General features: G+C 50.7%; 2 protein-coding genes and 1 long non-coding RNA gene across 3 annotated transcripts in view; 2 read left to right on the top strand and 1 right to left on the bottom strand.

Annotated features, from left to right (window-relative positions):
* Positions 1 to 1,263: 1,263 nt before the first annotated feature.
* Positions 1,264 to 8,284, top strand: WAS (WASP actin nucleation promoting factor). The gene is made up of 12 exons (XM_025982453.2): positions 1,264 to 1,467; positions 1,772 to 1,912; positions 2,957 to 3,043; positions 3,145 to 3,247; positions 3,361 to 3,402; positions 3,495 to 3,548; positions 4,216 to 4,390; positions 5,430 to 5,472; positions 5,675 to 5,828; positions 6,029 to 6,444; positions 6,709 to 6,823; positions 7,982 to 8,284. The coding sequence occupies exons 1-12, from the start codon at positions 1,336 to 1,338 to the stop codon at positions 8,035 to 8,037; spliced, it is 1,518 nt and encodes a 505-aa protein (XP_025838238.2). The 5' UTR covers positions 1,264 to 1,335; the 3' UTR covers positions 8,038 to 8,284.
* Positions 8,285 to 12,691: 4,407 nt separating this feature from the next.
* SUV39H1 (SUV39H1 histone lysine methyltransferase) lies at positions 12,692 to 26,317 on the top strand. Its single transcript, XM_025982419.2, has 6 exons — positions 12,692 to 12,995; positions 15,070 to 15,215; positions 16,931 to 17,593; positions 23,647 to 23,793; positions 23,876 to 24,005; positions 24,726 to 26,317. Exons 1-6 carry the CDS (start codon positions 12,977 to 12,979, stop codon positions 24,857 to 24,859), a joined length of 1,239 nt encoding a protein of 412 aa, XP_025838204.1. The 5' UTR covers positions 12,692 to 12,976; the 3' UTR covers positions 24,860 to 26,317.
* Positions 15,058 to 26,838, bottom strand: part of LOC140596254 (uncharacterized) — a 38,543-nt gene continuing 26,762 nt past the window's right edge. Inside the window, exon 3 of the long non-coding RNA XR_011998288.1 lies at positions 15,058 to 15,191. This is a non-coding gene — a long non-coding RNA (uncharacterized lncRNA). The remainder of the gene's footprint in view (positions 15,192 to 26,838) is intronic.

The following is a 26,838-nucleotide window of genomic DNA, read 5'->3' on the forward strand; positions in this document are numbered from 1 at the left end:
ATCAGTGTGCCTCTGTTTCCTTGTTTCCCACTATCAAATGGACAGCGACTCTTCGAGATGCTGGGTCGGAAATGCTGGGTGAGCTGGAGAATCTCCTGGCCTTCCCTGTCTCCCTCCTTTTCCTACTCTTCCTCTCCTCCTCTTCCCCATACTGATAGGTATGTCCCATAGGCTATTAGGGGGATTTAGATGGGTCATTATTTACAGAGGTCAGAACCCTGTCTGGCACACACATTTAGTAGGTACACGAATGTTGGATCAAAGTAGGATGTTGCATGGGAAAAAAGCAAGACTCTGGAGATTACAGATTTTTAAAAGTTCAAAAGCAATGAGGATTAAACAAGACGTTGCCAAGGTGTACATATATGCTATCAAGGGATGATAAACAGAAAGTGATCTGGGAACTACTGGGAGGCAGGGGTGAGGGATGGGGAAGTGAGCTGGGTATATGTGCGTTGTTGGGAGTCTCAGGAGATGGGTGGGATCCCAGGCACTTACAGTGTCATTAGAGGAAAAGCTTGCTTGCTTGCTTGCTTGCTTGCTTGCTTGCTTCCTTTCTTTCTTCCTTCCTTCCTTTCTTCTTTCTTTCTTTCTTTCCTTTCTTCTTTCTTTTCTTTCTTTCTTTCTTTCTTTCTTTCTTTCTTTCTTTCTTTCTTTCTTTCAGAAAGAGAGAGTGCGAGCCCGATTAGTGATGAGTGAGGGAAGAGCACAAGAGCAGAGGGAGGGAGAAAGGAAGAAACAGACTACCCACTGAGCAAGGAATCCGACTGGAGGGGTGGGGGTGGTGGGCTCATCTCAGGATGCTGGGATCATGACTTGAGGTGAAGGCAGACGCTTAACCAGCTGAGCCACTCAGGCACCCCAGAGGAGAAGTTTTAACACTGTAACCCTTCAGCATGAGGGGCCTTGGGCTTCAGGCCCAGACCAACTGGATGCTTTGGGGAAGAATGAGACCCCCCACCCCGCTGATTGCTTCCTGCCATGGTGTCCTCAGGCAGAAGTGCAGCTCTTGTACCTCTTGCAGCTAATCAGAGGGAGGAGGATCTGAGCCAGTCAGAGGGAGATGGGCCTCAGGGAGTAAAAAAAAGGAGGAGGACATGAGCTGATCCAAAAGATGGGTCTTGACTAGTCAAATGGAGCAGGGCCCCATTCTGAAGGGGGAGGGTCCAAGCCTGTCCTAGGGAGGGAGGAGGCAGCTGGGCCCACCCAGGGGCCCCTGGAGGACTTGTTTCCCTTGTGGTTTTTTGTACTTCCTGTTCCCCTGCACACTGCGGAAGTTCCTCTTCTTACCCTGCACCCAGAGCCTAGCCGGAGAGGACAAGGGCAGGAGGCACCATGAGTGGGGGCCCTGTGGGAGGCAGGTCTGGGGGTCGCGGAGGACCAGGGGTTCAGCAGAATATACCCTCCACACTCCTCCAGGACCACGAGAACCAGCGACTCTTCGAGATGCTGGGTCGGAAATGCTGGGTGAGCTGGAGAATCTCCTGGCCTTCCCTGTCTCCCTCCTTTTCCTACTCTTCCTCTCCTCCTCTTCCCCATCCTTATTCTGTCCTTCTCTCTTCCTCTTCCCCTCTTCCTTCTCTTCTCCATCACCTCCTCTCTGAAAATCCACTTACCCCCATTCACCAGTCCCAGGAAGATCTTGATTTCAGTATCTGTCTGCTTTCCCTCTGGCTGTGGCTCTTCCTTTGGAATCAGGACAGCCATGGAGAAGGAAGAACTGGACCCTCTGGCTGACCAGATTCCACTGAGCCCTGCTCTTCCCTCCCAGACACTGGCCACCGCTGTTGTTCAGCTGTACCTGGCACTGCCTCCTGGAGCTGAGCACTGGACCAAGGAGCATTGTGGGGCTGTGTGCTTCGTGAAGGATAACCCCCAGAAGTCCTATTTCATCCGTCTTTATGGCCTTCAGGTGACCCCCGTCCCCGCACTGGACATGCAAACCAGTGTTCAACCCGCAAACCCAGATCTGTGTCCATAGCCCCAAGGCCTTAGACAGATCAGTGAACCCCTGAGTCCCAGGACCAAAGACTTCATCCAGACGTCAAACTGTGGTTTGGCTTTCTTTCTTTTTTTTTTTTTTTTAAAGATTTTATTTGTTTATTCATGAGAGACACAGAGAGAGAGGCAGAGACATAGTAAGAGGGAGGAGAAGCAGGCTCCATGCAGGGAGCCTCATGCGGGACTTGATCCCGCGACTCTGGGATCATGCCCTGAGTCAAAGGCAGATGCTCAACCTCTGAGCCACCCAGGCATCCCTAGTTTGGCTTTCTTTGTCTTTGATGACTGACCCCTTGTCAAGATCTATAAACCACCCCCCTACAAAAAAATATTAGTATAGTTCCTAAATCTAGTCTGTTTCATTAACTAAAAAAAAAAAAATGTGCACTGTATTTTTACCTGAACCTCAAATCTGTTCTAAACTCCACATTTTGGGTCCCAGAAATCCCTCATCAAAACTCCTGGACACTAAAGGTTTGCCTAGCTCCTAAGCCATAGTTCTGCTTCACAAACATCAAACTGTATATCCCTTGACTGAATTCTCCACCCCTCAACTTTCAAGTCTGTATCAGACAACCCCAACTCCCAGTACTGGAGCCCCACCTGCCCAAATGAAGGCCCCATAAAGAAAAGATGTAAGATGGAGTCTATGTATGGTCTCAGTTTCCTAGGATTAGAGTCCTAGATCCTCACATTCAAGCCTAAGTCCCACATCTTGGGCTCTGAACCCCAAATACAAATCTCTCACTGCAATATCTAAGCCCTATACCCCTAAGTCCTAAGTACCCCAACCCTCCACATCTGACATATGGATTCCCAACTCTGCTGATAAGCTGAAAATCTCCAATCTGATCCCGGGGCCCCAAATTAGGCCACCATTCTCCTTGTCCAGATACAGAGGCCTGCCACCCAGGGCATGCCTCAGTACCAGTGTGCTTCCCCCAAAATTCTCCAGGCTGGCCGGCTGCTCTGGGAACAGGAGCTGTACTCACAGTTGGTCTATTCCACTCCTACCCCCTTCTTCCACACCTTTGCTGGAGATGTGAGTGACGACTCAACCGTTGGGCCTCAGTTGGGGTGTGGGGATGAAATGGGAAAGGTGGGGGGGGGGCTGGAAGGCTACTGAGCCCAAGATATGTGTAGGACTGCCAAGCAGGGCTGAACTTTGCAGACGAGGGCGAGGCCCAGGCCTTCCGAGCCCTGGTGCAGGAGAAGATACAAAAAAGGAATCAGAGGCAAAGTGGAGGTGAGGAGGCCTTGGGGGAAGAAAGGAAGTGGGGCAGAAGGGTATGCAAGAGAAGCGAGCTGGAAAAGCCCCTCTTGATGGTTCTGGTTCTCAGTCCACCTGTTTCTCCACAGACAGACGCCAGCTACCCTCACCCCCAGCACCAGTCAGTGAAGGTGAGTGCTCAAGTTCAAGGAGGATAAGAAGGGGCTGGTCCGGGAACCTGTGGCAGAGTTGTAATAGTTCTCTACCCATTCCATCTTTCCAGAGAGAAGAGGAGGGCCCCCACCCTTGCCCCCACACCCAGCTGGAGACCAAGGGGGTGAGTGCTGATTCTTCCCTGTGTCTCTGGGTGGACAGATGGATGGGGGAGTAATGAATAGATGGGTGGAGATGGGCAAGTAGTTGGGTGAGTTGGGTGAGTGCAGAGATAAGTGGGCAAATGGATGGGTGGGTGGGTGGAGGGATAGATGGGTAGAGGATGAATTGATGGGAAGATGGAAACATAGATGTATAGATGTATAGGTGAGTGTACAGATGTATAGGTGAATGAGTATGTGGATATATATATGGATGGAAGGATGGAAGGATGGATGGATGGATGGATGGATGGATGATTGCCTAAATTAATGAATGAGTGACTGAACAGCAAATAAATGAATAAGTGACGTAACATTTCAATCAGTGAAGAAAGCAATGACTGACTGAATAATTTAACAAATTCTGGTCAATGAGCCAGAATTAATGAATCAATACTTAAGTGATAAGCAGGAGTCAATGAATAAATAAATGAATTGGTGAAGGTAAGACTGGTTTGTGGGACCCACTCATCCACTTCTCCATAAACCCTAATTGGACCCCTCATCTACTCCCTCCGTGACCATCAAACACACATGCAGATTCCCCCAACACTCTTCCTGTCTTCTGCCCCTACGCTTTGGTTGGTAGGTAAGTAGGTCAATGGCTCAATCACCCTATTATCCCCACAGGCCCAGCAACTGGCCCACTGTCCCTGGGGCTAGTAACAGTGGACATCCAGAACCCGGACATCACGAGTTCACGGTACCGTGGGCTCCCAGCACTTGGGCCTGGCCCAGCTGATAAGAAACGCTCAGGGAAGAAGAAGATCAGCAAGGCTGATATTGGTGCACCCAGTGGATTCAAGTGAGAACCTCTCCCCACTAGTCCCACAGGTCCCTGTTGGGGGGGCAGATGAAAAGTTGGACAGGAAGAGAGCTGGGTGGATGGAAGGTTGGGCAGATGGATGGGTGAGTGGGTAGGCAGATGAGTGGAGAGTTGGGTAGGTGCAAGGCCAGGCCTAGGGAAAGGCAAGTGAGGTTCCAAGGTTGCAAAATGTACAGAGGCACTTACTCTAAGGGTCCCACAACTGCAATTCATGCCTCTGAGAGTAAGGACCTCCTTAAATTTTGCACCTTCGTCACCTCACTTGGTTCACCTTGGTCCTGCCCTGTGTGGGCTGCCCTGTGTGGGTTGGTCCTGCCCTGTGTGGGTTCGTGGGTGAGTGAATGGGTGGGTAGATAGATAAATGGTTGGATGGATGGATGAATGAATGAATGAATGAATGAATGAATGAATGAATGAGTCAGTTGGGGAATGAATGGATAGGTGGTTGGATAGATGGGTAAATGGGAAGTAGGTGGATAGATGGATGGGTGAGTGGATGAGTATGTGGACAGATGAATGGATATCTGGTTGATTCACAGAGAAGGTAGATGGGGATGGATAGGTGGCCAGATATGTGGATGAATGGACAGTTCAGTGGATAAATAGAAGTGTGGTTGAATGGGTAGACAAAAGAGTGGATGGATTGAAAGGTGGGCACATGAGTGGATTGACAAAGGTGTGTGAAGACAGATTGGCAGACAACTGGGTAAACAAATATATGTGGGCAGATGGGTGGAAAAACAAATATACGATAGACTGGTGGTCTGACAGGTGAATGCAAATGGCTAGGTGGACAAATGGATGGGTTGATGGATAGTAGAAAAAGGGATGGATGGATAGATGGGCACTACAAGCTATGAACTGTTCTCATTCAGTCACTCATTCATTCACTTATGATTCATCCATTAATTCTGGCCTTTCCGAGTCCCTCTGGGCAGGGGAGGGCAAGAGGGCTTCACCAGAAAAGGAGGGAAGGAAGGGCAGTGGGGCTTCACTGGGATCTCCTCACCTCCCCCAGACATGTCAGCCACGTGGGGTGGGACCCCCAGAATGGATTTGACGTGAGTAATTCCAAAGACCCCTTGACCTGCTTAAATACCCACCTACCCATCCAAAGTCCCCTGGCTCAGACCTACCCACAGACCCCACCCTTTCTACACTCCTCTCAGGTCTCCCTCTGAGGTGGACCCAGTGATAATCGGTGCCCCTCCCCTATCCACCTTATTCCCCCACTCCTGCCCTGGCCTTTCTCCTCCTGGGCAGGTAAACAACCTGGACCCGGATCTGCGGAGACTGTTCTCCAGGGCAGGAATCAGTGAGGCCCAGCTCACAGATGCTGAGACCTCTAAACTTATCTATGACTTCATTGAGGACCAGGGTGGGCTGGAGGCTGTGCGGCAAGAGATGAGGCGCCAGGGTGAGCACCCCCCCACCCCCCATCTTCTCCAGCCCTAGTCGCTGGTTTCTAAGAGATACACTGCTAGTCATTCAGTTCTCATGGAAACCCTTATAGTGCTTGAATCAGGAGTTGGTCAGTTGGGGTGCCATTTTACAAATGAGCAAAACTGAGGCTCTGAAGATAATTATAACAATAGCTATGTTATTTTCCCCCCTCAGAGCCGCTTCCACCACCCCCACCACCATCCAGAGGAGGAAACCAGGCTCCCAGGCCCCCTACTATAGGGAGCAACAAGGGTCGTTCTGGTCCACTGCCCCCTGTTCCTTTGGGAAATGCTCCACCCCCACCAACTCCCCGGGGACCCCCACCCTCAGGCCGAGGGGGCCCTCCACCACCACCCCCGCCAGCCACTGGACGTTCTGGACCACTGCCCCCTCCACCCCCTGGAGCTGGAGGGCCTCCTGTGCCTCCACCACCACCACCACCACCACCACCACCACCACCACCACCCAGCTCTGGGGAGGGGCCAGTCCCTCCCCCTCCTCCTGCTCTGGGGCCTTCTGGGGGCCCGACTCCTGGTGGAGGTCGGGGGGCGCTTTTGGATCAAATCCGGCAGGGAATTCAGCTGAACAAGGTGAAGACGGGCAAGATGGAGGATTGGGGATCTGGGACTTGGGTGTGCTGGGCATGTCTGGATATTAGGGGGCCAGGGCCAAACTGATGGAGGTCCCAGGCTTTTGGGTTTCAGTGATAGGGCTGGGAGGCTGGTGGGGAGAGACAGGCTGGGAACCTAGAAGGGGACTTGAGAATATGGGAGGGGAAATAATGAGGAAGTGGCAGGGAGGTGTGCTCCTATCATGGGCCCTGAACCCTCTATGCTGGATCCTGCTTGCTCCAGACCCCTGGGGCCCCAGAGAGCTCAGCACTGCAGCCTCCACCTCAGAGCTCAGAAGGGTTGGTGGGAGCCCTGATGCACGTGATGCAGAAGAGAAGCAGAGCCATCCACTCCTCAGGTGAGAGCCTGCCCTTTGCCAGGACAGTGAGCCCAGTTCCTAGGGCTAGTGTTGGCCTCAGAACAACTCTACCGGTTACCATTCATAGTACATTTCTTTTAAAGATTTACTTATTTATTCATGAGAGACACAGAGAGAGGCAGAGACATAGGCAGAGGGAGAAGCCGGCTCCTTGCAGGGAGCCCGATGTGGGACTTGATCCCTGCCCTGATCAGGAGGCAAATGCTCAACCTCTGAGCCACCAGGTGTCCTGTATCCATAGTAACATTAACCCCATCATGATTCTCACGTTTGTCTTCTTTGTGACAATATTAACACTGTCATTATGGAACAATAATAGAATTCACTCTTTGACAATAACATTAACATTAATGCCAAGGCATGGCCACAATATTAATATTAATCCTGTATGTCCAGTAGTGTATAACATTAGCCCATATGTGATGATATTATAAAGGGCCCCACCATAGACAATAATATGAACTTGAACTCTGTGTCAATAGATGAACATTAGCTTGTAATATGATAATAATATCATAACCAACCCAATCTATCATAATAACATTCATCCCCCTAATTGTGTCAATAATATTACTATTATATGACAATTAGATGAGGGTAATGTGAACCTCAACAGATTAATGACAGTATTAACATTAATCCCAGAGTAAGCCCACAGATTAATATGAATCCATTATATGACAATATTATAACAAACTTCCTCTTTTGACAGTGATATCAATAACCCATTATAGGTCAACAATATTAACATTAGCCTGTTATGAAACAGCACTATTGTAATGTACTCCACCTTTGCTTATAATACTTAAAATTCACCCCAGTAAATAACAAGCCTGTTAACATTAACCCTTGTGTGGCAGTAACCACATAGTTGGGCAGTAACCCACCTAACTACATTTCTGACAATGGTATTAACTTTGATTCCAACTTCAACCTACACCCTAACTCTCCCTCCTCTGGGTGGCCCCCTTGCTCATCCAACTGCACAGGCCCCCAGATCTGACTTCCCAGCAGGAGATCTCAGCCCCTTGCCCCAGACCCTGAGTCCTGACCTCTCAGACCCCAAGAACCTTACATTACCCAGGGCCTTTGAACCCTTCTGCCCATCTTGAGTTCTGCTTTTTCTCTCCCTCTCAGACGAAGGGGAGGACCAGGCCGGCGACGAGGATGAGGACGATGAATGGGATGACTGAGTCACCTTCCACACCTGTTCTGAGCCTCCTCCCCTGGCAGCTGCTGCTTGCTGTCCTCCACTCCTGGCCTCCAGGCCCTCAGGTCCCGTTTCTTCCCCACCAACCCTTCCAATGCAGTTATCTCTGACTGGTCCCCAAACATTCACCCTAGCAGTAGCCAGGGCCCCTTTTTATACAGAATTTCTCAGTGCTTCTCACATAATGAGTTTTAAACCAAAATAAAATAACTGTCTTTTTGTTTCTCTAATCTCAAATTGGTTTATATTCCAAATGTGGAAATTTGGGGTCCTTTTCCCCCAAAGTGTCTTTTATTCACCTATCCCATTTCATTTATTTAGCCTTACCCGTGTACATTCACTCATTTGTTCCCTCATTTATTTCTTTGTTTCCTTCTGCCTTTCTTTCCACAAACATTTGTTGCCCAGCACTACTTTAGGGGTTGGAGCTAAACCAGTGGGAAGAAAACCTAGTGAGGCCAACATTCTACTGGAGGAGACAGATACAAAACCAGGAATCAAACAGAAACAACAGATAGTTTCAGATCATGACAAGTGCTGTGATAGGCTGAGGGGGAACAGCTTCAGATGGAACATTTAGGGAAAGCCACCCGGAGGAGGTGACAGTTGTGAAGAATCTAAAGAGAGAGGAGTCAACCAATAAACTTTTGCGGGGAGGGCATTCAAGGCAGAGCGAACAGCCCGTGCAAAGCCTTGAGGTAGGGAAAGCTTGGTGTGAGGTTGAGCATGGTGAATGATCAGGAGTTATTTATTCCTTTACTTACTTATTTAAAAAAAGTCTAATCAACACAATATTAGATCAAGAGAATACTGGATGGTCAGACTTACTCTCCATGTACACAACTCACACACCAGGATCTTGATGGGCAGGATCCCTTTCTCAATTTTAAAATTTGGTTCTGCCCAGTTCTCAGAGCAAACCAAGTCCTGACCAGTGGCAACTGAAGAGGCAAAGACTTAGTAATAAGATAGATCTGCTCTAGAACCTGGGCAAGACCCCCCACCTCTGAGCCTGTTTCTTCATTTATACAATGAGCCGAATAACAGTATGTAACTGATTCCCCCCTCCTCTTCTAGGAAATTACTCACCAGAAAAAAAGGAGCAACTCAAAACTGTCCCTGGTGTTTAAAGCTATTTCCAGGGGGAGTGATTAGACGCTCTTGCACATCAGAGCCTTGGAAGAGGTATCTCCTCCTTCTCATTTCTGAAATCTGGTGGATAAGGAGATCTCAGGTATCCTAGCTTTAGGGGAGGAAGAGGGGAGTGGGGGAGAAAGAGAACAGTGAGGAGGAATCTGGAGAGATCAGGCTTCATTCATCTGCAAGACCAGTGGATGAATTTCTGAAACATCAGAGGTGCAGGCTGGGGGCTAGGGGAAGGAGCAAAGGAGAGCCACGGTGAGGGTGGAGGTGTGGGAAGTGGGAGCTGATTTTGCTCCTTAAGAACTGCCCTGGAGCCACAGAAGCTGAAGGAGGGAGTTTCAAGTTCCTTTTAATTCTTTCATGGTTCTTCACCTTCCACTCTACTCCCCACCCCACCTCAGCCAGGTCACCAGGGCCCAGCTGAGTCTAGGAAGGGCCTGTCAGCATCACTCACCTGGCTCCCCACTCCCTGCTAGGAAACTCTAGAAATCCAGTGTGCTGGGACCCCCTCAGCAGGCTTTGTCATGGAGAAGACCTTGTATCATACAACCCCTGAATCCTCAGGAGCACTGCAGGCATGGGCTTGGCAAACCAGTACTGACCATGGGCAAGTTGCTTGACCCTTCTGGGCCTCAGTTTTCCCCATCTTTAATTTGAGACAAAAAAATTGCATACTTTGCAAGGTTGCAGAATTAAACTGTCTGCAAAGTGCCTGGCTCCTTGAGGCAACTACAAACATTAGATGCCACTGCTGCTATTAATCTTCCTACTACTGGTTGATCCTGAGTCACCACTGATCATAAAATGCACCATTATTGTATGTATCACCAAGGAAGACCAAAAAAGTACTGCGAATTAAGTTATGACTCACCAGTGCTTGGGAGATGCAGCCAGAATTCAGAGATGTTCCAGAATTAAGTGTTCCTGGATCTCTGGCTGGAGATGTTTCTTAACCTTTGTTCTGGTCCCACAGTTATGTTTGCTTGTGAAAACGCAGGACACTGATCACTTATGGCCTGTGACCTCTCCTAAATGTGTGGTACACTCAAAGATGGGGTTTGCATTGAAAACAGGTCAAACCTATACAGCTTGGAATGGAGAAGACCTTATTTGGCCCCAGCACTGGGCAAGGCAATATACACAGTTGGCACTAAAGTAGTGCTGAATGAACAGACAAATGGCTGGGATTGGGACACAGTAATAATAGGGTAGCCTCTTCCTTTTGAGGTCTCCTGGACAGATGCTAGTCCAGAAAGATTGATTTCCAAATGAGTGGGAGATACCCACCCCAAGGCCACTCATCTGACATTTTCAGATGAAGAAACTGCCTAAGGTCACACAATTTAGCAAATGCTACCATTTGAATTCAGGTAGCTAGGCTCCAAGATCCATGCCTCTACTCATTACATTATATATACTGTTTGGGGAAGACCACTGTGTGAAAATTAAGAAAGGGAAACCTTACTTAAATGGACTCAGGATGTTAGAAGGGGAGGCTGGTAGAGAAAGCCTATAGCACAATGTCTACTGCAAAAAGTTTCAGCTACACACCCAACAGAAGTATCTCAACAGGAAAGAATGTTTAATTATAGGCCCCCAACAAAGGAAAGATGTACATCCTATCTCCTTTAAGAAACTGACTACTCCTGCAACTCAGCCAGTGAGAAACCATCATCAGTATGAACTCTTGCTGTTGTCCAATAGATCTTTGTTCCAAACCCCTCCCAACCTCCTCCTTCTCCATAACATAATGTTCTCCTTTGTTTATTGGACTTGCATATGGTTTTGCCATAACTTGCTTGTTCTGCGTTGCAATTCTCAGCTATTCCTGAATATACTCATCTTTTGCTGGTAACATAACTGGCAGTTTTATCTTTCAAATTGGCAAAGGGATGTTTGCCCAACACCCACATACTCCTACATCACCCCCTCCAGATTCAGTCGGGCCTTAAGCCATTCTTATGGGTTGGACTAGGCTCCTGGGAATAGGAGGGTTTTACCTTTTTGGGGAGACTGGGAGCACTCAAGGACCAGCATCTGACTGTGTTCTAGAAGGAATAAGGGAAGGAAGAGGATGCATGGTGGGACGTATGCTGCTGATTGTTCCAGTCATGGTAAGCAGGAACTGATGGAACTTCATACTGACCGTCTATTTCTCCAACAAGCTCAGAGCTAGACTGGCAGGTGGACAGAACAACCATCTGCTTAACTGTAATCATTTGGTTGACCACATAACTCATGGACCAACAGGGAAAGGGGAGCTTTGAGGAACTGACAGTGCGGTTGCCTGATGGTAGGAGGTACTGAATATCTAACTAAATTATGCCCACCTGGGACTGGCTGGGACTGGTGGTCTGATAGTGTAGAAGACAGGCAGCCTCCCAAGGGACTGACAAGCTGGCTGACTGGTGGTGTGTGCTGTTGCTGCTGCCTGGGCGGCGGGATGTTGTGTGTGGCTGACTATTGCTAGGAGTCACATCTGGCCTGAGGGAGTGTCTGGATGTTACACTGTCTGATGCAGTGTAAAGGAGGGCTACCCTGAAGGAATTTCGTGCTGACTGAGGGACAGATCTGTGACTGCCTGATAGGCAACTGTATCTGGTGAGTGACTGTTCACCCTGACCACATAGACCATGTGTGGTCAGTCAGATGCTGAGAATGGCTGCCTGGCGACTGACAAAACGATGAGGAGCAGTGAACGACTCACAGGCCAGCTGACCAGTTGAAATACCAGTGTAGCTGCCTGACTGGATGGCTGTATCAGGTTGGAATCACAGCTGCCTGGAGGGAGCCCCACGGAGACTGACCAAATGACTGACCAATGGTGGGCATACCTCGCTGAGAAGTGACAGACTGCTGACCCACTGTCAGGTGGCATGGAGGCTTTAGTTGCTGTGACTATTTCTTTGAGGGAATAATTGCCTGATCATGGCGTGAATGAGGAGTAACCCGAGGGAATTAAATATTGACCGACACTGGACAGTGTGACTGCCTGAGAGGGCGACATCAGATGACAATGACAGCCTGTCCTCACCTAATCACGGCCCACCTGAGCCACGGCTGGTGGCTGTGAGAGGGTTTCCCCAGGGGGATTCAGGGCTGCCCCCAGAGCAAGAGATGGAGAGACCGGCTGCTTGACTGTGTGAAAAAGGGGCAGCCGGAGGGAATGATAGGTCGGCTAACAGTGTAGTTGTTAGGAACGCGTGTCTGCCTTAAGACTCGCAGCTGGCCACGAACGGATGCTGCCGTTTACTGACAGACCCTGTGAATGGGGGTGAGGGACCGGGGTCTGACTAAACAGTTGTCTGTGGTGAGGGACCCATTGTCTGATTTAAGTCTGGGGACTGGCTGAGCAGCTGTACGTGGTGACAGTCCATCTTGGGAGTCACGGCCAGCTTGGGGTTAAAATGTGGTGACGACCGAGTGACGGTAGTAATTGGGGGTCTGACAGGACGGAGAATCCCCCGTGCGGCTGGCTGACAACGTGATTGGCTGACAGCGTGACAGACAGACCGGCGTACGGGTAGGGCCTCCGGCAACCTCAGTTGCCGCCGCTGCCGCTGCCGCCCAGACGCACTCTGGGAAAGCGCTGGCGAGCACCCGCCTTCGGAACCGAGCGGGGTAGCGGGGAGGGGTCCGGTCACGGCTCGCCGGTTGGTCCGCGCGGGCGATGCTCGCGGCGCCGTGCGGCCAATAGGCTGCGCGTTCTCGGCCACGCCCGCGCGAGCTCTCTTCTCGCGAGGCCGGTTAGGCCCGAATGTCGTTAGCCGTGGGGAAAGATGGCGGAAAATTTAAAAGGTGAAGCAGTGGCGGTAGCGGCGCCGGCCTGCTGGCCGGGCCGGGTGGGCTAGAGGGGTGGCGTCGCGGGCTTGGGGCCCCGGCGTCTGAGGCCACGGAGCCAGGAGCCGGAAGCTTGGCGCGGAAAGGATGGGGCTCTTGGAACCCGGGCCTGGCGCGCGGGGCTGGGCGGGGCTGAGGGGAGGGGGCGCGTGCCTCCGAACGCGGCGGGTGCGGGGCTAAGTGGGGACGCGGCAGGGGGGCGCGCGCCTCTGATCGCGACCAGTCGGCGCGCGCACGCGCGGGGGCTTGTCGGGGAGGCCGCACCCGCGCGCGGGAAAATCGGCCGCCAGTGACCGTTACCCGGTTGGTGTCCACGCGAGACGCCGGAAGGGGAGGGAAGGGAAGGGGACGGACCTCCTTTTCAGAGTGGGGGACAGAGGACTCTTCAGAGTGAGGGTATCTCCTTTCCACGTGATGGGGAAAGGGTTTGCTGTAGAGAAGACTCCCCAGGGAAGAGGGGAAAGGTGGCTTCTCTGATAGGAGAGCTGGACTCCTTCGTGTGTAGGGAAAGAGGGGTGACTTTTCCAGTATGTTGGGGAGGGTGGGCTCCTCTGGGTGAGGATAGCTGCGGGGAGGATGGCCTCCACAGTGTGAGGGGGACCTCTGAGAGGTAGGAATCCACCTGTGGTCAGTGCGGAGCCAGCAGCTGGAGAGGTTAGTTTGGGACCACTTTAGTGGGGTTTCAAATGCAAGTTAAGGGGCTTGAAAGGGAGAGGCATCACAGGGAGTGGAAAGCGTGGGCACAGGCTGAGTCTCCACTAGGCCTGCCTCAGTGGAGGGGGGGTTGTGCACACGAAATAATTTTGCAATGCTCTTGTACGTTTTCAGGTTGACGTCTGCAGTATTTCATTAGGAGTTCAAATGTCTGATTTTTTTAACAGGAGGTAGACGATATTAAAAATAGGATGAGTACTGACTGCATTTGGAATTAGTGTTCTATGGAATGATTTGATAAAATGGCTTTAAAGCACATTGTGCCTTGAATCAGAAGTCTTTTTCTTTCCTTTAAATCGGCGTCTTGAAAATTTCTGATAGCACCAGAAACATTCCAGGTATATTTAAAAGAATCGTCAATAACCTATACTGTTTTGCTGGTTCCTGAATTCAGAGCGTATTCCTTTGGGTGAGCTTTACCCTTCACAGAAATGTAGATGAGACAGCAAGCTAAAATGTGGTGTGAAAAAATATACCTTGTAGGTTTAAGGCACCCAGGCTAATCATTCAAGGAAGCTTCCTGAAATCTAATACCATTCCACAGTCTCTCATTCATAATTTTGAAATCTAAAAAGCTCTGAAAACTTAAGTTTGGCGCCATTTAGGGGCAAAACTAGACTATAAAGTGGGACTATCTTGCCTCTTTATTTCTCCTATTTAATATAGAAAATTCAGATTTTTTGCTGCAGAATTACTAATGTGTTTGATTATGGCTTGATGCCCCTGACCACATAGCGGGTGTTAGGTAGTGCATGGGGCATACCTCGGACTACACTTGTAAAAATAAAAAAAAATCTGAATTCCTAAACACAAGTAGCCCCAGGAGTTTCAGATAAGGGATTCCAGACCTGTCTTTCCAGTTAAGCCTTTGTTTGGGGCCTACAGGTTGTAATCCCAGCCCCATCAGTTCCCTCAGGGCAATGCACCCTACTGAGATGGGGGGTTGTTCTCTTTATTTTGCAAAGTGGGGAGAGGGATGATTAGGTCCTGAACCCAACTGCAGGTTTGCAGGCAGTTTTAGGAATAGTATGGAGGGAGTTGGAAGCTCTAGGAATAGATTCCTTTAGGACAATTCCTGCAGCAGATCCCACTTTGAGGGCTACAGCTGGGGGGGAGGGTGGCCTTGGAATGAGCACTGGGGCTGAAGGAAGTGGCACATTTTTTATGTAGAAGGGTCTCAGCATGGAGAAAGCCTGTGGATTAAATCTCACTGACTCTGAGGCAGTTCTTTGGAAGTCCCAGAAAGGATTTGGGGTCCCCTTTGATCTGTGCCTTCAGCAGGATACCCAGTAAGTTCTTTCTGGCCTCCTCGTTCTAGGCTGCAGTGTGTGTTGCAAGTCGTCTTGGAATCAGCTACAGGACCTGTGCCGTCTGGCCAAGCTCTCCTGCCCTGCCCTCGGCATCTCCAAGAGGAATCTCTATGACTTTGAAGTCGAGTACCTGTGTGATTACAAGAAGATACGCGTGAGTCTGGGGTGCCCATGGCCAGGGCAGGGGTGTCTCAAGGAAGCTGGCTTACTTCCCTCTTTCCTCCACCCCCACTTCCTGCATCTGTTTCCAAAGGGAATGTTCTCTGATCTTAAAAAATTAGGTTTAGTAGGACTTCTTATCATCCTCATTGTGCAGGTGAGGAAATTAAGTGGCTTTCTCAGAGGGGCAGGAGCCAGAATGAATCCCCAAATAAGTCTTCCCACCTCCATAGGAATACAAACCAAGTGCAAAGATTGAGATGTTGAGTGCAGAAATGGAGATGTTGATAGCTAGTGATTTTTTTTGAAAGATTTTATTTATTTATTCATAGAGACAGAGAGAGAGAGAGAGGCAGAGACACGGGCAGAGGGAGAAACAGGCATCATCCAGAGAGCCTGACGTGGGACTCGATCCAGGGTCTCCAGGATCACGCCCTGGGCTGCAGGTGACGCTAAACCGCTGCGCCACCGGGGCTACCCTAGCTAGTGATTATTGAAGCACATTCAGTATGCTGGCACTTCCTCTCAGAAACCCATTTAATCCCCCAAACAGCTCTGTGGGGAACTGTTGCCATTGCCAGAGGAGGCAATGGCAGGATAAAGAGAACAGATTGGAGCCAGTATGGTTGGGTTCAAATTTTGGCCCTATAACCCTGGGATACTTATCCAAATTTTCTGTGGTTCATTTTCCTCATTTATAAAATGGAGACAACTAATAAACAGTATCTAGCTCATAAAGAGTTGTGAGGGTTAGATTAGTTAATAAGATGTAGAAGTTACTTAGAAGAGTACTTGCTACATACTGAATGCTACAAAAATGTCAGCTTTTTTTTCCCCTTATGTATAGATGGGGAAACCAAGGGTCAGCAAAGTTAAATAACTTGCCTAAGGCCACATAGCCAGGGAACCATAGATTCCGAATTTGTACCCAGGGTTTCTACTTGTAGAATCTATGTAGTTAAACTGTACCCAAAGCTGCTCTCTGCAAGAAAATATCCCTCTGCCTGCTGAGTGGAGAACAGATTGTAGGGGGCAAGGGTGGAACGGAGGAGACCAGTGAGGAGGCCTACTACTGTAATCCAGGCAAGTGATGATGGTGGTAGCAGTGACAGTGGTTTGAAGTGGTTAGATTCTGGATGTAGTTGGAAGGTGAGGCTGCCAGGATTTGCTGGGGGTAGATGTGGGGAATGAGAAAGAGAAGTCAAGGTTATGACTTCCAAGAGTTCGGGCCTGAACAGCTTAGAAGGAGGGACTGATGAGAGGAAAGAGATAGGAGGGAGTAGATTAAATTAAAACTTGGAATTTAGACTGTAATAAGGGGGAGAGTGAGATTTGAACCTAGGGATCCTTACTCTAGAGCCCATGCTTTTTGTAAAAATAATTTAAAAAAATATTTTATTTGAGAGAAGGAGCTCGGGGGGCGGGGGGGGGGGCAGAGAGGGAGGGAGAAACAGACTCCCTGCTGAGCAGGGAGCCAGATAAGGGGCTTGATCCCAGGATCATAACCTGAGCTGAGGGTAGATGCTTAACTGACTGAGCTACCCAGGCGCCCCGAAACCAGTGCTTTTTTAACCACCACATGGAGTCATTCCAGAAAAGGTGACGGGAATAGTTTGGGTGTTATCCACTAGCTTTGAGATGGAAGTCCCACAAGGGCTGGTCCAAGGGTATCGCCACTTATGGTGCCCCCATCCCCTGGTCCCCCAACAGGAACAAGAGTATTACCTGGTAAAATGGCGTGGATACCCAGACTCAGAGAGCACCTGGGAGCCACGGCAGAATCTCAAGTGTGTACGCATTCTCAAGCAGTTCCACAAGGACTTAGAAAGGGAGCTGCTCCGGCGGCACCAGCGATCAAAGCCCCCCCGGCACCTGGACCCAAGCTTGGCCAACTACCTGGTACAGAAAGCCAAGCAGAGGCGGGCGCTCCGGCGCTGGGAGCAGGAGCTCAATGCCAAGCGCAGCCACCTGGGACGCATCACTGTGGAGAACGAGGTGGACCTGGACGGCCCCCCGCGGGCTTTCGTATACATCAATGAGTACCGTGTTGGTGAGGGCATCACCCTCAACCAGGTGGCGGTGGGCTGTGAGTGCCAGGACTGTCTGTGGGCCCCCGCTGGAGGCTGCTGCCCTGGGGCATCGCTGCACAAGTTTGCCTACAATGACCAGGGTCAGGTGCGGCTGCGTGCCGGGCTGCCCATCTACGAGTGCAACTCCCGCTGCCGCTGTGGCTATGACTGCCCCAACCGTGTGGTACAGAAGGGCATCCGCTATGACCTCTGCATCTTCCGCACGGATGACGGGCGTGGCTGGGGCGTCCGTACGCTGGAGAAGATCCGCAAGAACAGTTTCGTCATGGAGTACGTGGGAGAGGTAGGGAGCCGGGACCCAATGTGTGTGTGTGTGCGCGCGCGCGCAGCTCTTCCCACCATTGTGTTTCCATTGTGTGCGCCCAGCTGGCCTCACCGTATGCCGGCCATGTCCCTGCTTTTCCTGTTCAGGGAAAAGTGGGGGCGGTTAACCTGAGTGTTGATAGGGACATCCTGGCAGGGGCGCGGATATCCAGCTGGTAGTTGAAAGCATGCTGAAATAGACTTCTGGACTGGTTGACCTCATAAGGGTACCTATTGAATAGGAAAGCAGGAACTGAAATCTAGGGAGTGTTCCTTTTAACAGCCCATGTGGTCTGCATAGGGTTGTGTCACCTGAAAAGGCACTACTTGAAAAGGCACTACTTGTTTTGCAAGGGCTCAGCTTACCACCAAGCAGTGTTTGACCAGGAGGAGCATCTTTTACTAATCTGAACATGAACACTCTGGAGTAGGACATAGACATGCCTTATGTTGGCTGCCTCTTCCTCCAGATTTGCAGGACACTGGGGAAAGGCAGGGTATACAGTTGACCCTAGAACAACATGGTGGGGGGGGGGCAGTTATCCTCCCCTGACATCTCCCTCTTAGTCAAATCTGCATGTAACTTCTGGCTCCCCAGAAACTTAGCTACTAGTAGTGTACTGTTGACCTTACAATAACATAGTTGATTAATACATATTTTATATGTATTATATATACTATTATACACATTATTTTATATTTGTATTTTAATATATATTATACATAGCATATGTATTGTATTTTGTATTCTTACAAGAAAGTAAGCTAGAGAAAAGAAAGTGTTAAGAAAAATCATAAGGAAGAGAAAGTAACATTTACAGTACTATACTGTATTTATCAAAAAAAGAAATGTTCATGTAAGTGGACCCACATAGTTCAGTGTGTTGTTCAAGGGTCAGCTGTATTAGGCAGACTAGCCACCTACCATATAACCCCCAGATCTTAGTGGCTTTACACATTAGAAATGTAACAGTCCTACATGGCTATTTGAGTAGTATCCTTCCACACAATGGTGTGGCCACCCAGGCTCCTTCCCTCTTGTGCCTTTGCTGTGCCTTGGAGCCGCTGGCAGTCCTCACTCAGCATTGCTGGCAAGTAGGCTGAGAGTCGTGGTAGAAGGGGAGGTTGCTAATGGGCCAGGCTTGGACACAGTACCCATCACTTCTGCCCATGCTGACTGACTGGAACCGAGTGACTGGCCTTACCTTCGTGCAAGGGAGGCTAGGAAGTGTGATTGAGTCATGTGCCCTGGTGGAAAACAAAATGAGTTTGTGAGAATAACCAGCAAGTGTCTGTAATACAAGTGTCATGTGCTAAAGTGGGATGTGATGTGCATCTGGGGTGGAGCAGTTCTTTTTATTTAGGACCATCTCATGCATTGGGGGAACATTTAACATCCCTGGACCTTGACCATTTAAATCCAGGAGTGTGCTGTAATGGTGACAACCCCAAATACCTTCATATTTTTAAAGGTCTCTTAGAGGTGTGATATAGTTGGGAAGTGACAGAAATTGGCCAAAGGACACACACTTGAAGGTGTCCACACTATAATGACACTGATGGGAGAGGAGAGAGTCCCAGAAATGAACCATAAAGTAGAGAGGGTCATAACCCCAGGGGGCAGAGGTAATCTAGAGGTAGAGCAGTCTGCACTTCAGAGGACCCTGACAGTCTAGACAAGAAGTCTACACTCAGATAATCTTGATGGTCTGGTGGAAGAAATGTCTACACATCGAAGGTCTGGAGGAAGGAAGAGGTGGCCATACCCCAGAGGGCTCCTGACAGTCTGGGGCAGGGGTCCTGATAATTTGTGGGAAGAGGTGTCTACGTCCCAGAGTGACCTGGAGGCAGAGAGCAAGCTCTCCACACTCCAGAGGACCCTGGCAGTGCAACTTAGGAAGTGTCCATACCCATACCATCCTGACAGTCCAGAAAAAGAAGTGTCCTCACCCCAGAGGTATTGGGACAGTCTGAAGGAGATCAGCCTACACCTAAGAGAACTCTGACAGCCTGTAGAAAGTGTCCACACCCTCAGGATCCTGACAGTCTGGAGGAGGTGTCTAGATCTGAGAGGGGTGCTAACAGTGGAAGAGACGTTAACAGCCCAGAGGGGTGTCCCCAGTCTGAAGGAGGACATGTGCACACTCCAGAGCCCCTGACAGTCTGGAGGAGGAGGCACCCAGCTCCCACAGGAACCTGCCAGTTCTAGGGGAGGTCCAGAGAAGGGAGTGTCCTCAGCCTCACTGTACTGACACTCTCGAGGAAAAACTCTTTATAACACAGAGGATCCTGACAAGTAAAGAGGAGGGAGAGTCCACAGCCCCCTAGACCCCCCTGGTCAGGATGCTGTTCTGGCTGCTCTTCCTTAGTGTCTGTAGTGTTTCATGCTGTCAACATGGGGGTTTTGGGGGCTTCTCACCCCTGTCTCCAGTCTTCCTTGCTCCACACACATTCTCCTCAAGCTTTTCTCAGCCTCCCTCCTGCCACATTCTGTGACTTCCAGGCCCCCGTCTGACACCATCAGGCCTACGGGGCCTCCTGATGGCACCACAGGCCCCCCAAAACTGCCAGAGCCAAGCTCCTCTTCGTGCATCCCCTATGAGGAGGCAGCGCAGTCAGATGTATGGTTGGGAGGGTGGGCGCTGCAGCCTGACTGCCTGAGGTTGGAGCCTAGCTCCACTGCTCAGCAGCACTTACCCTCTGTGTGTCTGTTTCCCAGTCTGTAGCATAGGAGTGGTGATAGCACCCACACCATTCACTTGTTCTAAGAATTAAATGAGTTGTGATATGTGAAGCAATTGGAAGAAGCACTTAAACAGTAAGTTTTTGATAAACATTAGCCATTACAGTCTAAAATTCAGAAAATCCAAAATGCTCAGAAAACCCAGTCTTTTATAACCCATCTGGCTGTAAAACCTGACCAGACCTGATCCAGGCCTGTTTGTAGCCTACTGAGATCCTACTTGGGATGAATATTCATAGATTTCATTATAGAAGTATTAATTTATTCAGTTACTGGTGCTGTCCCAGACTCTTCCTGGTGTCACATAATAGAAGGCATGCACTCCATGTCTGGCCGCTGCTGTGCTCTCCTACAATCTGGACATGACATATGCCCTCCTGGCTCTGCACCAGCAGTCCTTCCATGTGAGCTGCCCTTCCTCTCCTTTGCACCCTTCCATGTTCCATCAGAACATCCCCACCTTTGCCCAGCAGAGAACAACAGCCTAGTTTATCCATTCTAAGACAAGCATTTGCTTCATATTTTACCAACACTGAAATGAACATGCATCCCACTTAATTAGTTTAATTAAATGACGGTGTGTCATCATTTAATTAGCAGCATTTCCCTTCTTGGGAAAGGGCACATAAAAACAAGGGAGCATGTTCTACTGGGATAAGACTGGTACTCATAACCATTCCTAACAGTGCTCAGTGTCAAGAACAGAAATCTCTTTCACATCCCTGATTGTGTTGGAGCTTTACAAGGGCTCCTTTTGGGTTGATGTTATTGTCATTGTCATCCCCATTCTACAGATGAGAGCCGAGGCCCAGAGAGGTATAGTAACAGACTCAGAGTCATCAAGCTAATAAAGTGGGTAAAAAAGGGCCCAAGTGTCTAAAACTGGTGTGCTGCCAGACCTGGTAGAAGGTTTTTTGTTTTGTTTTGTTTTTGGCTGAAGAAACTGGCAGAAGGAGAGAACATTCAGGATCCCAAAGCCAGAATGGGGGCAGGGCAGCAGCCTGACCCTGAGTCTTCTGAGTCCTGTTCACTGTCAACCCCCTTTCCAGGCTGCCAGCTTCTAGCCCATCTGCCTTCCCCAGTCATTCTGGAGACCTGCTAGGGAGCAGGGACATGGTTTGCTCTGTTCCCAAATTTTCAGGGTAGGCCTGCCCTCACAGAGTAGGACTGGAAAGAAGACTGGAGAAGGAGCCGTTTATGCCCTGGAGGGCTCACCGTGTGACTCACTCTTGGTGAGACTCAGGGAGCAGGTAGAGGCAGAACAGGCGGGAAGATGGAGACTGGGGAGGATGTAGAAAGGAAAAAGCTGGCTTAGATGCTACCCAGCATGCTCATGAGCCAGCAGAAACTGCCCTTCAGTCCAGGCCTTCAGAGAGCTTCAGAAAGGCAGCAGCTTCCTCATAGCCACTGGGGATCAGGAGGGTCAGGAATGCTGCAGAGAAGTAACATCTGTTGTGCTGACCCCACAAAGAGTATGTGTTTTCGGGAGGTGGAGGGAGACAGACCTTGATGTACTCCTCCTCAGACCACTTCTGTGGCTCCTGTTGCAACCCTCAGGAGAGAGTCCCCACTCTTCACCTGCTGTCAAAGCCCTTTTATGACCTGTAGCTTGCTTTAGATAGTGTATTGCTCTCTTACTGCCCTGGGAACCCTAAGCAGTGTTTCTGATCAGCATCTTGTATCAGGGTATCCGAGTCCATCTCTCTTTCACCAGGCTGTGACCCAGAGGGCCAGGACCAGGCCTGGTCCCTGTGTCTCCCCCTGCAGACACTGTCCCCTGTATGCTGGGACCAGGCACAGGGTAGGCCTCATAAAAATCCAGTGAATAAATTAACGAATGAACAAGCACAAATTTGGAGTGTGGGGGAGGCCAGGTTCCTCAGTGGAGCCAGAGTCCAGGGCAGTAAGCCTTGTGGCCCGAGGGATAGACCTTGGTCTTGATTAGGATTTGGCCTGGAGCAGAGGATGGAGGTGCTGGTTTAAGAGGCAGGGAGGAGACAGTGAGGACACTAGTGCAGCTGTCCTGGCTAGAGAAAATGGAGGGTGGCCAGGACTGGAAGTAGGAAGAGCATAGTCGTAGCTGGCATGAGGGTGAGCAAGGAGGGAAGTCAGGGCAGGTTTGGGGTTGTGTCATGTGGCAGGGGTGGTGGTGGCCAATGGGTCTCTGATGAAAGGAGAGGGAAGAAGGGGTGTGGGGGGAAGAGTATTTGAGTTGCCTCTAGGACTACTGAAAGAGAGGATAGGTCACTGGGCTAGACGGCAGAGTAAAAATGGTACTTTGGTGTTTCTGCTTTTCACTGTGTGGGCACTTGTCTCTGAGGGGTGGGCAGAGGTAGCAGGAAGCCCAGGGGTGGAGAATGAGATCTGCCCTGGTCTGGAGGCACTCCAGGCTGAAGAGGGGGCAGTCTCGGGTCCCGTGGGACCCTCCTCCAGAGTAGGGCATGGTTGACTCCTCTTAGGGATTACCAGAAGGCTGTGGTGGGCCCAAGGAGGAAGAGGGGACATGAGGGGCGGAGAGGCGGGGGCTTTCCAGGACAGCCAGAGATCCAGCTGGGGAGGAGGAAATCTCTACTACTGTCTTAGGTCCCAGTTGCTGGCACTGCTCAGCATTAGGGCCGAGGAAGAGCTCTCACCCCTGCTCTTGCCTCCTTTCGTCTTCTGAGATTTTGGCCTTAGCTTCGTTCTTGCCATCTCAGACTCTCAGCAAGGGTCTTGATCTTCTCTCTGGACCAGGCTCTTTCATAATAAGATTCTGTCTGCTTTTAAGTCTCTGCCTCGAGTTCTCTTGTCTGAGTCTCTTTCCCATTCATTCTGTCTCCCTTTCCCACGGGTCCAGGCCGCTTTCTCCTCTCCGTGTCCTCCTCACCGCCTTGTGCGCAGTCCAACACTGGTGCCTTCTCTTGTACTGAGTCTCACGGCACCTCAGGCTTTCTTGCACCTCTCTCTTCCTCCCCCTAACACCCACCCCTCCCTGTGAGCTCTGGGTCCTTTTCTTGCCCTTGATCGCCTCACTATGTCTCACTATGGATCTCTCTCTCTCTCTCACTGCTGGACCTTGTGGCCAGCCTCCATCCACCATTGAGGGACGCCATGCCATCAGGAGGCCTGAGGAGGGATGGGTGACAGGCAGCTGAGGCCCAGCCCCTCTCTCAGGGCGCTGAGAGACCCTCTGCATTGCAGATCTCCATGTGCCCATACCTCCTAGCCCCACTGGGCCTGGGCTTAGGAGCTGTGCTGGTTTTCCTGAGCCTTTTTGGCCATTCTCCCCTCCCCCACGGCCCTCTCCCCAGATCATTACCTCAGAGGAGGCGGAGCGGCGGGGCCAGATCTACGACCGCCAGGGCGCCACCTACCTCTTCGACCTGGACTACGTGGAGGACGTGTACACCGTGGATGCCGCCTATTATGGCAACATCTCCCATTTTGTCAACCACAGTGTGGGTACCCCGCAGGTGGGCGGGGGTCGGGAGGAGCAGGCTGGGGCCCCTCCTCACCTTCCCGCTGTTCTTTTTTGCCTAGTGTGACCCCAACCTCCAGGTGTACAACGTCTTCATAGACAACCTTGATGAGCGACTGCCCCGCATCGCTTTCTTTGCCACAAGAACCATCCGGGCAGGCGAGGAGCTCACCTTTGATTACAACATGCAAGGTGGGGGTGGCAAGGGACTGGGGGCAGGGGCACACAGTGACATGGGACACAAGGACCCCTCCCCAGGGAGCTTTAGGATGCTCTTCCGGATTCCCAGTGTCCCATCTGGACTCCTGGACCTCTGCCTGTCTCGGGAGTCCCCTCATTTCCAGCCCCTGGACCCCAACCCTGAGACACTCACACAGACTTCTCCCAAGACTCCTGGGGGAGGATGTTTGGTTCAAGACTTAAGACACTCCTCCTGACTCATCTGAATTTCCTTAGTCCTCCCAATTCTCCCCGCTCCTAATCCCCTTGGCCTTGCTCATTCCAAGCATCTAGATACTCTTGTGGCCTCCAGCCAGTCCCCTTCTTGACAAACTAGCTACCTCTGACATACTCCAGGTTGGGATCTTTGACAGGAGAGTTTAGATGCCCCTCTGGATGTCTAGGTGACCATTCCTGACTTCTGACTTGGCCCTTCCCCTGACAAACCCCTGCCTTCCTCCAGAACCCCCAATTCCTGGCCATCTTCCCAACACCTGAACACCCCTCCAATGCTGATCCCTGGCCCTATCCCCAAACCACCAAGCCCACAACCCCCTCCTGACCTAAATCCCAGATGTGCTCCCAGCACCCAAGATTCCTGGGTCTCATGGTGAAAAGGGCAGCGGGACACTTCACCTTGGCCTTCTAACAAGTCCCCTCCCCCTCCTGCCCTCCCTGGCTGTGACTCCACAGTGGACCCCGTGGACATGGAGAGCACCCGCATGGACTCCAACTTTGGCCTGGCCGGGCTCCCCGGCTCCCCCAAGAAGCGGGTCCGTATTGAATGCAAGTGTGGGACTGAATCCTGCCGCAAATACCTCTTCTAGCCCTTTGAAGTCTGAGGCCAGACAGTGGGGGCCTAAAGCCGCCTGCCCGCCCCACCCACCCACCCACTGCTGCCCTCCTGTTGAGGAATGACTGCCAGGGCCTCCTGCCTGCCTCTACCTGCCCCCACCTGTTCCCACCTGCCCCGTGCTTGGGGATGTGGGGTTACGGTGAGGACTGACTCTAGGAGTCCCCTTTCCCCATCCCAGCCCTATCTGTGGGTTGCACTTACAAATCCCTACCCACCTTCAAAAGTAATTTTTGAACACCAGGACTTTCTGCGGTTTTTGATTCATGGCCTAATCAAGGAGGTCTAAGGGGTGAACCTCAGCCTGGTCCCAGAACAGAAGAATGTTTGTTTTTGCACCTGCTTCTGCCTGGAGCTTGAGAGGTCTGTTGCAGGCCCTCTCCCTACTGCCCCAAGGGTGTGGGGAAGCAGCCCCAGGGCAGGCTGACATTAGAGCCCTGAGTTCCCAGCCCTCTTGTTTCCCCTACCACAGAAACTTTGTGCTAGTGAAAGAAAGAGGATCTCCAGGGCTGTGGCTGTGGCTGGTTTTTAAAGCTCATGCTCCTGTGCCGGCTAGTGTTGGGCCTAAGAGCTGTAGGGTCTCTTTTTCAGGGTTGCACATCTGAGAAGTGGACACTCGTATGCCACTGGAAGAGAAGTGGGTGCCCACGGCCCACTGACCAGTGAGAGGAACGTAGTCCAGACTTTGCCAGCCCTTGAGGTGGACTGGGTCTGAACTCTGTCTCTGGGAGTGCATATAAAAAAGGCACCCAGGGCTTTTGAGAGTGGAGGGTACTGGGAGCTCTGACCTGGGGCATGATGACTGCTGGGACTTCTTAGTGCTGGAACCAGGACCTAGCTAGGCTGTAGATAGCACTTAGGACAAAAATGTGCATTGATGGGGGTGTTGATGAGGTGCCAGGCACTGGGCAGAGCACCTGATCCATGTGGATTGTCTCAGGGAAGCCTTGAAAACTATGGAGGTGGACCCCAGGAAAGGGTGCATGTGGCAGAAGGCAAAGTACAGGCCAAGACTGGCAGGGGGCAGCCATGGTTTACCCATGAGAGTATGGTAAGGTAAGAGGGAAGTCTCTGCCACCTGCTGGCCTCAGCCCCCAAGCCCTCTGCACTCACCTTGGGTCCACTGGTCTCAAAAGTGACCTGTCCACAAATATACACAAGGCAAAGGCTCTGATGGCTGCCTTGCCCCTTGCTTCCCCCATGAGGTCTTCTCTAGGAAGCCTTCCCTGACTACATGTGCTCAGAGTGCCCCTACGTGAGACTGTGTGCCCTGCCACCAGATGCCAGATCTGTGTGTCTGTCTGTGTCTGTGTCTGTGCTCCCTGCCCCCAGACTGACCTTCAGGCATGGACTGAATCTGATTCTCCTCTTGTATATCCCTTGGCCCTACCTAGCCAAGGGTGGGCATCAATAAAACAAATCATTGAACAAACCAAGGTGTGGGGATTGAAGACCTTAAATAGGTGGGGGTTGGGGGTTCATTGAAAATGGTGGGTGCTGGGGCCCAGGAACATTTTCCTCAGACTGCAGCCATCTGCTGTAATGTTCCCAATAGGGTACCACTTGCACCATCATCTACATAATGTGAGCTAAAATAAGCTTTTTAAACCAAACTTTTAAAGTGTACTGAAAAAGCAAACTAAATCAGGGGCACCTGTGTGGTACAGTCAGTTGAGTGTCCGAATCTTAGACATCAACTCAGGTCGTGATCTCGGGGTCATGAACTCGAGCCCTGCTTTGGGCTCTGTGCTTAGTGCAGAGTCTACTTGAGATTCTCTATCCCTCTTCCTCTGCCCCTCCCCCATGCTCACTGGCGTGTACTTTTGCTCTCTAAAATAAATAAACCTTAAAAAAAACTAAATCTTGCTGCCTTAATGGACAAACCATTATCACTTGCCATAAACAAAAAAGAGAAATACAGTAGAAATACAGAAATATGATCTAATTAGAGCT

This window comes from Vulpes vulpes, chromosome X, assembly GCF_048418805.1.
Source record: "Vulpes vulpes isolate BD-2025 chromosome X, VulVul3, whole genome shotgun sequence".
In the NCBI taxonomy this organism is placed as follows: Eukaryota; Metazoa; Chordata; class Mammalia; order Carnivora; family Canidae; genus Vulpes; species Vulpes vulpes.